The following is an 18,289-nucleotide window of genomic DNA, read 5'->3' on the forward strand; positions in this document are numbered from 1 at the left end:
ATTTGATTATTAATTAGAGACATTCAGATTATTTTAAGGAAGAGTACATGAGAAAATCCATCGCCGGGACTCGAACCTGGACCTCTCGAATACGTGCCGAGCGTATTCGTTACACCACGAAGGCATGCTAGAAGAAAGGAGATAATACTTTACATACATCCCCTCTTAGAGGGCGACTGGGGATTAGGGGACTTAATCGCCAAATCCTGGTGGTGAAGAATCATTATTCTCCACCTTTTAGTTCGGGCGCTATTGTAGAACATTAGGTATTTTTGAAGCTGGAGAAGTGAAAAAAAAAAAAAAAAAAAAAAAAAAAAAAAAAAAAAAAAAAACGACCCCGCCGGGACTGAAACCTGGAAATCTCGAATACACGCGAGTGTGCTGGCGTTACGCCACGAAGGCATGCTAGATGAAAGGAGAAAATACCTTATAATGACATAGCGTTCGAGTGCTATCTGCCTAGGAAGATTGATGCCTTTGTGGAGAACTTTCTAAGGGGTCATTCGGACGAACACTCTTTTGGGCTGAAAATAAAAAAACGAAGAATAAGTATCGCTCCGATGAAAAATTCTTTGATCAATGCGGGAATAGCTGCTAACAAATTTTAGAGTCATTAGGATTTTTTGAAGCAGGAAACGTGAAAGCGTGCAATGCCCTCGCCGGAACTGAAACCCAGAACTCTCGATTACCCGCCGAGTGCGCTACCGTTAAACCACGAAGGCATGCTTGAAGGAAGGAAAAAGTACATTATAAAATAACTTCGTTCTTTAGATCTCCATAGATGTGCAGACGATAAAGGAACAAAATATGACACTGTAATATTTTTATCGATTATAGGTTTTAGCAATTTATTTATTCAGTTCTGTTTTGAAACTGGATGCCTATACTTCTTTCTTTTCTTGTTGTCACGGCATGAAGCAAATATCTCTCCTCCGATGTTAAAGCTGATTGGGTATCTTAATCTATAGCTCTCTACTTCACGCAATCGAAATGAAAAGAAAGCCAAGGCTGTTTAACCTTTATTTACTTTCCCTTTGTACGACATATATGCATTGCAATCTTCAATGGATTTCTATTTAACCTACCTTAGAGCTATGTTATCGATCTCTTTTCTTTCTGTTTATATTATCTTGAAAGACGCTGAAAAGATGTTTTGAAATAAAGGTCTGAATAAAAAGGAGTCGTTAGAGAGCACCGAGACCAGATAGTTTCAATCTATTTTCAAGATATAATATGCGTTTTAGTAGTTGTCCGATTAATGAATCAGGTTGAAGTTATCCGTCTGGTAGAAGTCTGTTGTCGTTTCATAAAAACATCCTATGAAGCCCTCTTTATATTATCGTCTGACAAGAATCAACGTTCCTTGAATGACTGTTTCAGCGGACTGAGTCTGAAAATATTTGCAAGTAGAAAGATCTGGGCTATAGGAAAAATATTTTTCATTAAAGGCGTCAAAGTTTATTTCATAATTCTGGAAGTACAGAGGGTGTTCCCACATTTTTTAGACGCATATCATTGTATTTACGGAAACATTTTGCCTAAAGATTTTGTGTTTTAAATGTTTTGTGTGATAAACTTATTCTTCACTATCTTTCTACACCGTACGTTTAAAGAGAAGGCCTATCCTGAGGCGTGTATTAATATGCTGTTGATCCCGTTTTTACATCAGTTACAGCCTGAACAAGTCTGGATAGACTTTCCACCAGGTTTCGATAGGTGGTCGTAGGAATTCATCACAGCTGAAGTCAGTGCTAACAGTGAGGATGGTCAGTTTGGCTGGCTACGTAATCTGTGCACTAATTCATCTCAAGGTGGTTGGTTGGTTGGTGTGTCCATATTCTGGCGTTAAACCTTAGATGTTTTACTCGCCGAACCACATGTCGGACACCAAAAACACAACTGATAGATAGATAAAACAGACATATATACAAATAGACAGACAAGGTTAAAAATCAAAAGAAAAGTATAAATTACTTTATACTATAAGTATAAATTACTTTCAGTATACCCATGATAATACACTCTTTTGCAAAAAAATCGAAGAACCATGAAGGAAGTGGTTGTTTTTGATGAAATTGAATATGTGTATAGCTTATACACAGATACTAAAATGATTAAAAATCAAGGTCATAGTACCTGTTCACGGCTCACAATCACCGATTGAGTGTTCAAATTAGTATTTGGTCGAACCGCCCCTGGCGGCAATTCATGCTTAAATTCGTCGAGGCAAGGAGTGGTAGAGGTTCCTAATGTCATCTTGCGACACGTTCTGTCAGGCATTCATCAGTTGTCGCTCTAGATCTGCGATATTTTGTGGTGCCTGAATCTGGCGGCCTACCATGTCCCAGACATGCTCGATTGGTGAAAGGTTTGGTGACTTTGCTGACCAAGGAAGAGTACCAACTGCACGGAGACAGTCCAGAGATATGCGAGCGGTATGTGGCCTGGTATTATCTTGTTGGAAAATGGCCCCAGGATGACCTGCCATGACGGTAATGCAACCGGCCGCAGGATGGTATCAACATATCGTTGAGCTGTTAAAGATGTACGGGGAATGACTAAAGATGACCTGCTCCATAAGAAATAGCACCCCACACTATCACATCAGGGATTAGGGCTGTACGCCTTTGTAAAACGAAGGCTGATTGGGACCACTGGCCCCGTCCTCTCTAGACACGAATACAGGGGTCATCTGTTTCAAGAGGGAAGCGGGATTCATCGCCAGTCTGATGGCAGATGCCAGTCTGATGGTAGTCATGATGATCAGCTGCGACACCACTCCAGTCGACTCCGCCGATGTTGTAGGGCCAAAGGCAGCGCCCTCTTACAGGCCTCTGTGAACGTAACCCCGTCTCAGAAAAGCGCCGTGAGGTGGTGGACGGTACTACGGGAGGTATAGACGTGGTTTTAGTTTGTTGAATAGGTCGACAATGATACCGTTGGGGCGGCTCGAGCCTGGCGAACAATCCTTGGCTTTCCAGAGCCATCATTTCGTCAGCAATTTCTTTGCAGCATACATTGCTGCCAACGTCTTTGCACAGCAGTGTCTGTACGCTGCAGGTGGCGGCCTATTGCTCGGTATGACCACCCAGCTTCATGCAACCCTACAATGCGACCATGTTCGAAGTCGTTTAGTTGTCTGTAAGGTCTTCGATATTGTCGTAATGGCATCTTTAGTTGTTAACGAAAAAGATAAATTTTCCGCCTCTGTCTCACTGGTTTTATATTTTGCGAATTGCGCGCAATGATGGCAATTCCTGTTCACTTGCCTTGAAACTTTGAGTTTCCTCACTATTTGTTGTAAGTGTTACTATTTGTAAGAGCAAATTTTCTAAATGCAAATCGATCGAAAAACATTTAAGCTTGAAGTAAGCAAATACCTCGCGTTTAAGGAATTTTACTGTACCGTCTCCACAGCAGTCGCCGGAGTAATGAAACGAACTTCTAGAATGTCACTGACGATTTTGTTAGCAGAAAAACAAGAGAATAAGCACTGCGAAATGTTGGATATAAGATTTTATAGCAAACACAAACACATAACTTTCCCTATATGTCTTTTTAACATCGTTTGTTGTGCATAGAAAACGGTGGTAAACAGATCACCTCGGGTGATAAAACTGGTGAAATTGGTTACCCCAATAGCTTATCATTATCCCGAACTATTAATATATTATATGTAGTTATACTTTTCTAATTGGTTTTTTAATAGTTAATATCTTGTAATTTATTAGCTCGAAAGGGCTATTAATCTCGAGACGCGATTTTGCACTATTTCACTTTAGTGTTTTTTGTCTTCATTTTTCATTCAGGTTTGTTCCATTTGGCAAAATATAAGATATTTATCTTTTTAATTTAATCTGTCTGTTATCTATCTATATATATAAAGAATAAAGTATGTGTGTTTGTCCTCTAATAACTCAGTCACTACTATAGCTATCGTCCCCAAACTTTCTACAATTCTTTTCTGGGTAGTGGAAAAGGTCAACGTCCACGTGTTTCCAAAAAAGGTAGCTAAAATCAGGCATATTAATTAAAAACTCAGAAAAACGCTAATTTCCGCCCTCATTTTTTCAAGTGGTAACAGTTTCGCAAATTGGAAATGAAAATCTGCTTTATTTCGAACATTTTTGCCACTGTTCGCTTTCAAATCCTAGAGTTTGTTATAAAAACTTTCTAAGTTTTATTATGAAATAAAAATAGCATTGCCAAACATTAAATACATTATTCCCTATTTCAAAAAGTCGTGGGAAGCACTTCAGCTCTTCCCCTCTTCATACGACTTTAATCAGCTGAGATATTAATTAAAATTTCTGAAAATATTAATTTTCACACTCATCTTTTCAAGTGGCAACAGTATCGCGCATTGGAGATAAAAATGCTTTATTTCGAAAAGTGTTCCTACTGCTCGCTTTCAAATCGTAGAGCTTGTTACATATCGCATCAGACTGAAAAATGTATGACTATGAATCGTACTTTTTGCATCGTTATTGGAGAAGGATTACAGTTGTACTCTCTGTTTTTAGATGTTTTACTCTCAATCTAACTTAACTTGCATTGGGTACTTCCACTAGTTGACGAATAAACTAAGCTATTTAAAAGCAAGAGATGCAGTTCTTCAGAATAGTACTTTTTAAATTTTGAATGTTAATCAGGTAAATGAAAATGCAATTAATTTATAATAGTGTATTTAATTAACACAATTAAATATTTTTTATAAAATTACATTACATATTTTCCACTTTTTAAATATATAAAAGATATGAAGAATGAAATGAAAAAATAAAATCTACTACTGTATAGTGTTTGAATTTCGTAGTGGTTAGACACACTGAAGTGTTGGAACATACATCCCCCATGCATTCCTCAGTGCTGCCGTTCCTTCGAAGGATTTGAAAGAGATATTTGGAATCTATCAATACAGACCCTATTAAATCTGAATACTAGCAGAAATAAATATGGACTTCATCGAGTGAAGTATAACTATGCTAGAATTCTCTGAAAACATGAGGGCTATCTGCACAATATCTATACTTCTTCAACTTGGTTAAGGCTAGTAAGAAAGGAGTTTGGATGCGTCATGAGTTCAGAGCGCAGAAATCGAATCACATGGCTGCATGAATTTCGCTGCTAAATGTAAGTGAATCATTTCCGAACCGCTTTATTATCTGTGATAAAAACTCCGTTAAGACGTTTTCCGATAAATGATAATGTATTTTTTATGTTTTACAATACAAAGCTTTTGTAGCAAGTTTTGATATTCTGTGAAAAGTCCATTTAAGACGTTTTTAACATGAAAATAAAATTTGAAAATGTTTTCGTTGCTCTTAATAATTTTTACACGACTATTCAGTGGGTTGTAACCTTACTTTGATGATGTTCTAAAAGGCGGCCAGCAAGTGAGCATAAGAGATTCTTGGAAAATATGTTAGAGATAACTGGCTGGCTATATGCTTCACTTTCAGACTGAGAATCAGGTGGTTGTCAGTGTGAACCAACATTCAAATATATAATATATTTCATATTCTGGAAGCATAGAAGAAGAATCCGCTTGCAGTCGTCGCAGCTGAGTGTGGAGGCTTACAGGTGAAGATAATAAAACATGAACTTGAAGAATTTCCAGTCTTTATTTCTACGCATATAAAATCCTCTCCATCAATGTTTATCCAATCATAATGAAATCCGAGACATTTCTGTGATTCATTCATTATGAAATACGATAAATTTCTATGTACATTGATTCTTAAAATAAGGACGCAGGCAATTTAGACGGGGAAGCAAAGCGAGGAGCTATTAGCAAAACGGAAGCTAGGAAATGAATGACGTTATTAACTTGCCAGAGTATTTATAAAAGAGTAGGAGCATTCTAGAGACCTATGATTGGTTAATTTATAACCATCGAAGATTCTCGAATTTGGGAGAACAGATGAATTTAGAGGGGAAAGGATCAAATTTAGAATGCTAATTTTGAGGAAATATTCTTAAATTATTTTTTTAAACAGCAATCGTATTTTGTTATGTCTTACATATATATATATATAGGTATTTTCTCCCTCCTTCCAGCATGCCTTCATGGTGTAACAGTAGCACACTCGGCGCGTATTCGAGAGGTCAAAGTTTCGAGTCCCGTCGACATCATTGCACATTTTTCACTTGTCCAGCATAAAAAAGTAACCTGATGGCTCTACAGTGGCGCCCGACCTAAAAGGTGGTGGACAATAATTCGTCACCACCAGGATTTGACAATTAGTTCCCCCAATCTCCAGTCACCCTTTAAAACGGGGGGGGGGAGTATAGGAGGTATTTGCTACCTCCTTCCAACATGCACCAAATTCTGTGTCTTTTTGCCCAGCGTGACCAAAATTTAATTTTTAATTTTATGCACCGAAAATTTTGTCTTCCTTCCCGAACTGCTTATTTTTTATTGTAAAACCTTTTTTAACCCTACTTGGTATTTCAGGTTTTTCTGTATTTTACAATTTCTAATGAAGATTTTTTGTGTTTTTATGTACTTTTGCCTTGCTGCGTAGTACTGAATTAATTGCATGAAAATTATATTTCTAATGAAATTCGAGGAAATAAGTTTAAATGAAGTGCAGCGAAATATGTGTATAATTTAATTGGACGTACAAGGAAGCCATGTGAAGTCCACATGAGATTTTTTTATGAAAAATAGGGATACATAATAAAACAAATAGGGATAAAAATAGGGAAAGAAGACGTTTTATAATTTTAGAAGATCAAAAATGCATATAAAGGGGTGTACAACTATCATTGTATCCTTTATATCAATGAAATCTGTTTCCAGTTTCAATGTTATTTTTATTTGAACTATGTAATTTTTATGTATCTCTATTTTTTAATTTCTACCCTACATCAGTAACATCTTAATCATACGCTGAAAAATATTTGTGGGAATACGCGGGAGAGTGAAAACATGTGAGAATGTATGGTTTTTGTAACTGGCAGAAATCTTTTGCACTCTGTGTGATAGCATCAGTCTTTGATAAGGTACATTTCCACAATATTTGAAAATATAAATTAGGCCAAAATATTATACACTCACATTTATGTTCATCGGAATAAAACTGGCTGTTTATAATAAGTATAAATAATCGGAATAAAATTGACTGAATTTGACAGCTTTTATTTCGGATACAACTTTGGTGCTATTCAGTGGATCCCACAGTGAATTACACTTTACGTAATAATACGACAGCAGCAGTAGTAATAAACGCAAGCATGAACGACGCAGTTTGACTCGGGGCATACTCCAAAATTTCACATTCCCTCCTTTCATAAGAATTAAAAACTTTAAAAAATCCATACCTCTCCTCTTAAGAAACAATGTTCTCATTAAGATTTCTGGAATGATTATCACGAACTGTCAGTCACAGTGCACAAAATAATTTTTGAAAGCAAAAAAAAAAAAAAAAAAAAAAAAAGAGCAAGAACCTTGTCACAATTTTAAGTGGACTCAGTTTGCGAAGAGAGCTCAGGACATCTTGTTACAACGTCTTTTCCATCGGAAGCTTACTCTATTCCTGCCCTGGACTGCAGCCCAAAACTGTCGGGATGCCTTTTTCATTAGAATTCCTTAGTTTTTTTCTTCCTTCGCCTTTGCTAGGTTCAGAGAGAAGAAAGAGGGGAGTGGAAAGCGATGTAGGGATGGTGGTTGCGGAGGGTTTGAAGAGGTGGGAAGGAAAGAATGAATTTAATTCTTTTTTCATTGCTTCGTGAGCTTGTTTTTCTCGCTCTGGATATAGATAAGGCAGCGTTTCAAATCGAATCGAATTGTAGGTTTTGATGTGCTATTTTTATTAAAGCGCTTGTTTACGGAGCGCAGCATCGCTGCCAATTTCAGATTAATTATCTAAACTCGATAACCTCGGCGATATGAAAGTAAGAAAAAGTAATGGACGTTAAGAAATAAAATTTGCGACAAACGGTGTTAAATGAAAATAATAATACTTAATTTCTTTTTTTTTTTTTTTTTTTTTTTTTTTTCGGGGAACACATTTTCTCAGCTGATTGCTTGGAGCATAATTTTAGTATTTCAAACAATTCTTCTTTTACTTGGATTAATTTCATTTTCTCACATGTCACAGAAAACCTGTCCAGCTACATCTCTACAGTTTGAAACTATTTACTTTGGCCGCCCAACCGGAAAAGTGTTTAGTGTCGCTGACTACCGTGCCGAAGGGTCCGGGCTCGAATCCCGGAGAAGGCATGGATGTTTGTAAATGTATAGTATCGATGCGGCATGGGGGTATTTTAAATACGCGGCTAGCCGAAAGTCCTCTCGAGAGGTTGGTGATAGAGAAAGAGGGGTGGGAGACCCCGAGGTCTTTACCGACCTCTTTACCTCGGGCCCATCACATCCACCCCGGGGTGCTCTCTATCAAAATTGGGGGCAAAACTGCGCTAAATCGCACTGCCACCTGTAAGGAGCTCAAGGCTGTTGCCAACGATAGGCGTATCTTGCCACCAGGAATTTCGTGGGCTCGGGGTGATTGTATGTCAGACAAGTGAGCATTAGTCAACAACAATAACAACAACGATTTACCTCTGTAGTTTGAAACGATTTACCTCTATAATTTGAAATGGTTGTGATAAGGTGGCATAAAGGTTCTTTGTCTAGGATGAGATTTCAGAGTGCAATAATTTTCATATCAGTGGTGAAATCCTTTGTCTTTGTAAATGATTCCGGTTGCAGCCTCGAAGGTCGCTCCATTGGATAAAGAGATAAAAGAAGTCTTTTCATCAGGGTCACGAGATGGACACTTTGTTATATATGAGTGAAAGAATCTCCCCCCCCTCGGGAGTTCAGCGCAAGTAAACACAGGGAGGTATATAAGGTGGCTTCCTGAGAAGAGAGAAAAGCTTTTCTGCTTAGGGCTATGGGCATGTTGGCCTGCTAGAACGATCATTCCTCGTGTATAATGCGTTAGAGCATTTTTCCTATAACAAAATTCTGAAATTACGGGACTAAATATATCGAAGTCCCGTACTGTCAAGATATGCAACTGTTAAGGTTTTCATCTCATTAAAATTCATGTTATTGTTAAAACTTGAGTTTGAAGTTCGTTTCAACACTGTATCACAACCCAGGGTTTGGGTAGTGGTTTCGGCCACTACACCACATGGTCTTAAAAAGAACACTATCGAAAATGTTCAGGGCCAATATTTATTTATGTTGTTAGAAATATTTTCTACTTTTAGATTCTTCCAAGAGAAATTTCACTGTATTTATTATCGAAATATACTATACATTAATCGTTTATTTTTATTAATCAGTTGTTTTATGTTAATGATCTTTACTGTCTTTCTCGCTTTCCCTTTATCTGTCAGAATGTTAATTTCTAGTTCTCGCGTATTCAAATGAGGTAAAAAAAGATGTTATTTAAGGGAAGGTTTTAGATTGTAGAATCAGAGTCTGTTCTGCCTGCTGAAGACCACATCACTAGTTGATTCTTTTGAAAGCAGTTTATCTGCGACGTTATGTTATTATCGCCATTAGTCTTGCCACGCCGATCTTAGGTCTGAGCCAACTTAAAGCGTATTCTTTCTGTGTAGCGTTTAGATAAATTACAATTTACTTAGTCTAGTTTGAATTCTTTATCTTTTGATTTACGCCATAAATGCTGGCTGTTTCTGTAAGCAAAATCTGTGCTTCTATTACTATAGCTGAATTAACAAAAGCGTTCTTTTTACCCAAGTCTGTGTCGATAATTCGCTTTTAGTCTTCAAAGTCCTCACTCAGTTTATGTTACCAAAGAGATTGAGACTCTACAATGCACTGCATCCTACACTTTCCTCAACAATCAAAGTTTGCTTATATATTTGATAGATTTAAAAAGTATTTGACTGTTCTGATGTTAAAAAATCTCAATCAGTTGTTTGCTCAGCATCAGTTTCATACTTGGACCGTTGTTTAGTTTTTTTGACGCTGAGTTTCTTTCTAAACAAACTATTTCATTAAATAAATAGTTATCCAATAATTATCTTTCATCAAAACAGTTTCTTGCATAATTTAAGCTTTCATCTTCTGCTTAAATTTTACAATGCTTCAAAGACCATTTAAAATGCTTCAGATGATTTAATTTCACCGCTCATTTCCCAACCAGGACGGAAATCCCTTTACAAATCAGTCTTTTTAGTGAACCTCGCGAATTCCCCTTGGGAATTTTCCAGACTTTTATTTTATATTAAACAAGATGACTATTTGGATATTGCATATATTTCCGAGCCCATGAGATCGCGAAGTTATCTTCATAACCCCAAGCAGAAGAACTAATAAAAATTTTTAGTCAACCACATTTAGAAAATGCGAGATATTTTCCGGAACATATCCTGAGGCGGAACAATGAATTGAAAATGCAGGACTGCTCCGTACAATCCGGAATTTTGGTCTCTTTTTTTCCTTTAAAGTTCGATATTTTATAAGTCATCCAACCATATCTTATTCTTCCCCTTCACTTAATTATTTTTAGAGAGGGTGGTTGAAACTACTTCGTGAAAGAACGTAGTAGTAGAAAGGAAACCCAAAAATTTAAAAATGGTTAACCACGATGAAACCTTACAATTTTCAGAAGTGGGGAACAAAATTCTGTAAATTAAATTATTTTTATTTAAAGTATGAAAATTATATAAAGTAGATTTGAAAGTTTTAAGAGAACTTTTTAAATATTCATCTATTTATAACTGAACACACGTAGAATTATTTTGAAATGTTGACTTTGATCTAGATTTCTCGAGAAGGCGATCGAAATGCATATATTGACAGAATTCCTTTGCTTCTTTTCGCAAGATATTTTCCTTTTAAATCTAACTTCAAATGAGATGAAATGTATGGATTTCTGTTTGAAATCTTCAGAGGGATGTAACATGCTTATACAAACAAACCATAAAAAAAAGTCTGAAATTCGTATGAAACCGCATGAAATATTGGAGGTTTATTTTCATATTCCTATATTCCTTTGCTCGTTGTACTTGATACTCTTTATTAGTTTTACAGGTTCGTATGTTAAAAATCTGTCAGGAAATTTTGAAATATGTTAAAATTTGTCAGTCAATTAATTATTTCTCCCCAAAATTAAATGAATAAATCACAGCTTATACTATTTATAGGAATGAAATCTATGTGTAAAGCTTATGAATTTCATTATCGCTGCTAGGATAACATTTTTATCTGGGATACAAAAATCACTGGAAATTTATCTAGCATATTGTGACTTCTCATAATTTGACTTATCATGTTTTATCATTTGTTAGTTCAAAAGCACTATTAGCCTCGAAATACAATTTTGAGTTGCTATATTTAAATGCTTTGTTTCACTTTTCGTTCGAGCCTGTTGCCATTCCGAAAAATATAAGGTACCATTCTTTAATATTTAGCCTGTTTGTTATTAATTAACAAACTAAACTATTTGAGATGCAATTCTTAAGAATATATTTTAAATTTTTCATCTGAATTATTTAAATAAAATTACTAAAGGTATAAAAACCTTAACCAGAAGATAAGAACAACATAATTCAATTCATTTTTAAAGCAAAAAATGCTCAATTTACAAATATATAAGAGTAAAGAAACTGAGATCACTGAGCCGGGTAACAGAGTGGATATATATATAAATATATTTATATACGTTTGGTGCGGCCGATTTCAACCAAAATACGAAGTGCACATCTACATGTTATAACAGTCCTGTATGCAAAATTTCACCGTTCTGAAGCTACTCGTTTTTGGGTTATGCGAGATACGTACGTACAGACGCCACAAAAATTCTCTTCAGAATTCATTTTAAAGCAGTTTTACAATTCTTTTGGAGGAAACGAGTATTTTATTCTGTCCTTACGTACAGATATCACGCAAAAACACCGTTACATTGCATTCGATAGCGGTCAAAATGGATATTTTCGTTGAAATATGTTGGCTGAAAGTTTTCGCGATTACAATACTTTCTTTTTACTTCGTACAAGGAAGTACAAAATTAGGTAAAATATTTTTGTTATAATAAAAGTTGTTTAAAATATGTGCGAACAGCCTTTGTATTTTTACACTATAAGAAGCACACTGAAATGTTGTTTGAAACTGAGTTTGGATTATATCATCTTCATCGGAATACTGCCAGTTCTATGCTTAGGGGTTTCATTGATTGATGATAAGTAGTGATCATAAATCGGCTTGTCTATGGCAAGAAGAATTTCTCTTTGAAAAGTCCAAAACCTTATGCTCTAGTCATTTAGTTCAATCAGTTAATACTAATCATATAGTTAATATTTATAATGTTAGTTCTTTGGCGAATAGAACGAACGTATTAAAACACCTTCGCTAACTTGTAATCTTTAGGCTTTCTGGCTCTATAAAAAGTATTTTAATGACTGCAATAGTATTTATATTAAATGACAGGCTTATTGCTTTTGTAAAGAGAAACAAACATACACTCTTCTATACATGAAGAATGAAACGAAATGATTTGTTTCTGAAGAAGCGAGACAGTTGCTGTAATTCTCGAAATCCCGTAGGTTTTAATTTCAAACCAATCTTAAACAAAACTTGAATGCTTTCAATTACAGTCCTTAGAATTTTTAAGAGCTTTAATTGATAAAAAGATCCTTACAATAGATAAAAGAACTGCGAGCTTAGTTAAATTAAGGCTTATAATTTCTTCAACGCTTTGTCAAGATCAGTATCTTGTGAGGGACTGTCTTTTTTCATGACGCACCCAGCATTTTGTAATCATTATTCGTTAATGTCGTACGTTAAGTCGTATATACTTAACACTAGCAAATGAATTGATTCACGATCTCGAAATGCCGCCATTTTTCTAGGCATTAGTTTTGCTTGCTGTATAGGACTCTCACTAAGAAATACTGCGGTTCTCAACCTTTTGACTAAAGCGTACCCTCTAAACAAAAACTGAAAACTTTTAGTACCACCACTACAAAGTACTACTACCACCAGCACTCTTGAACAGATAGCATAAATTTACGAGAGTTAGAGAAAAAACTCAATCAGGACGTTGGGGTTTTAATTTTTGAATTAAATAGTTAAAAATACTTTTCTTCTGTGCGTACCACCTATTTTCCTCTTGCGTACCACCAGTGGTACGCGTACCACCGGTTTGAGAACCTCTGCTCTATGCAACTCCTCTTGGAATTTCGCAAATAAAATCCAATTATCGAAAATAAAATCAATAATCGAAAAAAATGTGAACCGCAAAGGTGCGGAGACCTATCAAATGTTTGAAAAAAAAAAATGTGAAAATTCAACTGTTTCCCGGCTGTGAATTGAACGAAGATTCTCCCAGCTGCAAGCTGTGCTTAACACCGCTTTTTAATACGTGAGTACACTCGGAGAATATAATAATTCCTTGCACCCTCCCTCACTGAAACAGTGACGCAAGAGGCTCGAGAATTAGCCGATTAAATTCAAGGAGTGATAAATGCAAATTTTAGATGGCACTGTAGAGATGTATTAGATTTTTTTAGAGGTGGAAGCTTAAAAAACCAATTGTTCTCATCGGGACTCGAACCACTATTCTTCTAACTATTCGCTGGATGTGCTAACCATTTAAATTATAAAAACATAAGCGGGGGGGATGGGAGACTGCAAGACTCCTTGCAAAGCTAAATATCTAAAATAATTCATTAAATAACAATTTTATTCCTAATTTATTAATAATCCTTTTATTATATTAATGATAAGTTAAAAATGAAACTTGCATTCAACCTACGTAACAATATTATAATAAAATAATACATTTTTCTTTCCTTTTTCACATGCAATAATACAGCACAGATTTATATAATTTCGATGCCCTTTTACCATTTCTGAAGATGGAAAGAGTTCCATAAAACCAAACATATGTTTTTATAGGTTCCTAATACGACTACGTTTAACGACATGTAAATTCTAGGACTTATTAACTATAGGTGTTAATTACACAAGCATTAATTACAATAAATTTACCAGTTTTTCGAAACTTAAAATTTAATTATTACCGATAATTTACTAAATTTTAAATGAAAACGCGTTTTCCTGATGCTAAATAATAGGAAAATCCGAAGCAAGCTTTTATCTTTATTTCGCTTGTAAAAGTTTATATCTTGTAAAGGCGTGCGTAGGAAACGAGAAAAAAAAAAGATATAAACTGATCCTGATATGCATGTCAAGATTTTCCGATAAACACAGCGAACAAATTTAAAGTTTTGACAGAATTTACAGCCTGAACGGATATTAATTCGCGCTTCGTCTATTTTCTGCAAAAATTCCCCAGCATGGCGTCTAAAACATGTATGATAATCTGCGAGGATTTAAAATTTTATGTCACAGGTTTCTTTAAAAACATATTCCTCTTAAAATTTTCAATACGTACATGTTATTTTTCTTTTGTTTTGCAATTTAATAAAACTCTGATGTGTGCACCACATGACTTCTTTGTACGCATAATTAAATTATACGTATTTTTTCCTGCCTTTCATTTAAACTTATTTCTTCGAATTTCGTTAGAGATGTATTTCTCATTCAATTAATACGATTCTTACTTTGTGACAGGGCAAAAATACATAAAAACTCAAAATATCTATATTGGAAATTGTAAGATATAGAAGCCCATAAAACACCAATTACAGTTAAAACAATTAAAACTTTTTTTACGATTAAAATTACAATTTCTACGCAAAAGCAAGCAATTCGGCCAGCGGGCAAGAAGGCAGAATTTTCGGCGCACAAATTTGAAAGCTCACTTTTGGTCTCACTCGGTAAAAAAAAACAGAAAGTCGTAGAAACTGACTGAATCTGTTGTGGACGCTATGCTGATTCAATGTATGGAACAATTTAATAACTTAAATAATAATTCCAAAATGGAATAAGCATAATTTAATTCGCTATATTAAAAGAAGACGTTACTGTGTTGTTGCGAAGCTTAGTCCCTCTAAATTGGCAACAAATCTACTATTCTGCTAAGTTTCAAATGTAAACAAATATGGCTGCTATGGTAAAAAAAAATTAGGCTTAGTAAAACAACTTTAAAATTGTTGATAATTCTACAACTATAACATGCAGGTTAACTAAAGGCATAAAAACCTTAACCGGAAGATAAGAACAACATAATTCAGTCATTTTTAAACAAAAAATGCGCAATTTACAAAAATATAAGAATAAAGAAACTCAGCTCACTGAGCCGAGTAACAGAGTGGATATATATATATATATATTTATATACGTTTGGTGCGGCCGATTTCAACCAAAATAGGACGTGCACATCTACATCTTATAGCAGTCTATCAAAATTTCAACGTTCTGAGGTTACTCGTTTTTGAGTTATGCTAAATGCATACATACGTACAATTGTACATCCAGACGCCACGAAAAAATCTCTTCTGAATCCATTTTAATTCGTTTTTATAATTTGTTTGGGGGGAGAAAGTCCTCTATTCTGTCCTTATGTAGAGATGTCACGGAAAAAACATCGTTAAATTGCATTCGATAGCGGTCAAAATGGATATTTTCGCTGAAATATGATACCCGAAATTTTTCGCGATTACGATACTTCGTTTTTATCTCGTACAAGGAAGTAAAAATATATTACACTGAAGTATTTTTACATGTTATTTTTATTTTCCTTTACAATTAAATAGAAATATATTACATTGCAATGTTTTCAGTGACATAGAGGTGGCTTTATAAGAATTACTTAGACGATATAGCTATATAAAGAATGCTTGACGTAGCATTCATTTATGTCATGAAAATGCCTGATCTCGCATTTGAGTCAACTTATTCTCAGAACTAACTGAAAATTTTGATTTAAATTGAATTAGTGGTAGTTAATTCATTATATTTAATAGCGACATTTTCTCAATTTAATTATTTTAATGAATGAGGATTCGTAGTGTTACAACTATGAACAAAAGCTTCACTTCTGCCAGTGGCAACAGGGAATTGAAGAACAAATTTGGAAGATAGCGGTCGTTTACTCGGCTTCTCTTAATAGAATCTGATTCAAATGGGGAATTATTTCCGTCTTTTGATTTAAAATTAATCTTGAAGAACGACGTAAATAGAGTAATATAGAAGGTGTACGTAAATAAATATTCATTGAGAGTTATTGTGAATTGTGATTCGAGTTTGAACTGGATTTTGAAATCGAAAGCTCTCCCAAAACAGAATGGAGGACATTTGGAATTCGTGGATTAGAACACGGGAGAGACATTGCTTCCTTGACTTAAACCACATCCCGCTCCGTATTTCTGTCAAATTAAGAGCAATAAATTCTATTTACTTTCTAGTTAAATCATAAATGAAATGGCATATAACAAGTCTTTCTATTGTGTTCCTACTATGGAATATAAACCGAATCGCTTTTCTTCAAAACGTCACAGATCAGCAGTGATCTAGTAATTAAAACCATTCATCTTTGATGCCATCTTGCCAAGCACTGACGGCAGAAGAATATGCTCATTACTGCGAACGTTGCAGTTTCTCTATATGGAAATTCAAAAACAAGCCAGCATGCCTCAGAATGCATTTCAAAGGCAGTTTGACTCTAAGCAGAAAATTGAAGAATAAAATTTAATCACACATAGACTCAATAATAATTTTGTTGATTACCGAAGTGAACTCCATAACCATTTACCATCTGTTTTTACTGTGTATGCACCCTGATGGAAACGTTCTGTCGATCTGTTACTTCGTTCTGATACTTACGTTCGTTTTACGATATGTTAATACATGGTCAGGAATAAATATTGAGTTAAATGTCGTAAAAATCGAATAATTGCGAAAAAATTTTTTTATCAGTTTTATAGGCTATAGAATTAATTCAAAGTTCATTACAAACGCTGGAGATCAATGGAAAAATTCTGATTTTGTAACCTAAATCAGCACCATAAAAATATGTAAGAATCCCCAAAAAATTTGATGTAACACAACATGTTTGAAAATAGTAGTCCCTGTAAAATTTCCTTTAACACACTGACGCCGGCCTGACCCACCGGCGGGTCATATTTGTCTGTTCTGTGGGGCGGCATGACCCACCGGTGGGTCATGCTTGATTGTTCCGCGGGCCGGCATGACTCATCTATGGGTCACGCTTGTATGTAAAAAAATACGTAGTACAAAATTTTATTTTATTTTAATTATTCAATTTAAAATGTAACTTATAAATTAAATATAATTCTTAATTTTTTCTATGCAATTTGTTAAAGTAGACTAAACAAAGTACCAGCTTGCCCTTACAAATTTTCGCAATATGTTGTTACTTTCCTTTCTCTATTCGTGGCCTTGTTTCAAAGCTCTGTTCGCCCCACGAAACGGACCGCTAATTCAAGCGCCGCCGCATGAAAAGAAGAACGAATATCCGTGCCACCATCAACGTGTTAATCTTTTTTTTTTCTTTTTTTAAATCTAGTTTCAGAATATGCTATGTAAAGTTTTCCTAAAATGTTTCGACCACTATTACCAAGGCTTAAATGCAAGACTTTGCTTTAAGTTGTGAATTTTATGCTTAAGCCTTATTCTACGGGTATCGGTGTAAAAAAAAATCCACAACGCATTTGATTTCACAACGTTGATTTCTTCCTTGAGTAGATCCGTTTAACACAAACGGATCTACTCAAGGAAGAAATACATCCCATCGGTGATTTAAATCTAATTATTATGAATGTTAGAAATTTAAAACCACACTATACAAGTAAGAAAAATGTACATTTTAAGAAAATATTGAAGCACAGCAAATTGAATGTCATTAATGAAGAAATCTCAAGGAAATATACAATAATTATGTAGAAAAAGTGCACTCACTTTGCATGGAGAATGTCGAGCTATTGCCACGCCCAGCTTATTTCCGAGTAAATCGAAAAAGTCAGTATTGTCCTCGTAATGTTGTAATTTTCATCCTGCAATGAAGAAACACGGTTGTCAAAACTTGAGCGAAATCGTACAGTAAACAATATTTATTCAAATATGTATCAATAAGATATTCAGAAAATATATTTACGATTTTTTGACAAATTATTTACAGTGCATCAACAGTTAGTTATACAAAATAATTCCTATTCCAAGTTCTTTACAAGAAATTATCTTACGCCCGAGTTCAAATAATTTACAACCAAACTTGTTGGGATGGTGATAGGGAAGTCGGCAATCATATCCTGCGTTGTGCTGTAACTACTCTTACTTGTCTGAGTTCGTCACCAGAAAAAGGCCACGAAATTTACAGTGGCAAGGAGTAAAAGATTGAGTCTGTCGTTGGCAGTGACAGTCACTAAGCAACATCCCGTTTGG

General features: G+C 35.0%; 1 protein-coding gene across 1 annotated transcript in view; it reads right to left on the reverse strand.

The window, feature by feature from the left end:
* The window catches only part of LOC118184608 (uncharacterized), a 593,523-nt gene that overhangs the window by 267,245 nt on the left and 307,989 nt on the right, over positions 1-18,289 (reverse strand). The window contains exon 2 of the mRNA XM_085808461.1: positions 17,807-17,901. Within this exon, the coding sequence (XP_085664587.1) occupies positions 17,807-17,813 (7 nt within the window). The 5' untranslated portion in view covers positions 17,814-17,901. The remainder of the gene's footprint in view (positions 1-17,806; positions 17,902-18,289) is intronic.

Source organism: Stegodyphus dumicola, chromosome 1 (assembly GCF_044657685.1).
Source record: "Stegodyphus dumicola isolate Sdum_Otavi_A_Nest chromosome 1, ASM4465768v1".
Taxonomy (NCBI): Eukaryota; Metazoa; Arthropoda; class Arachnida; order Araneae; family Eresidae; genus Stegodyphus; species Stegodyphus dumicola.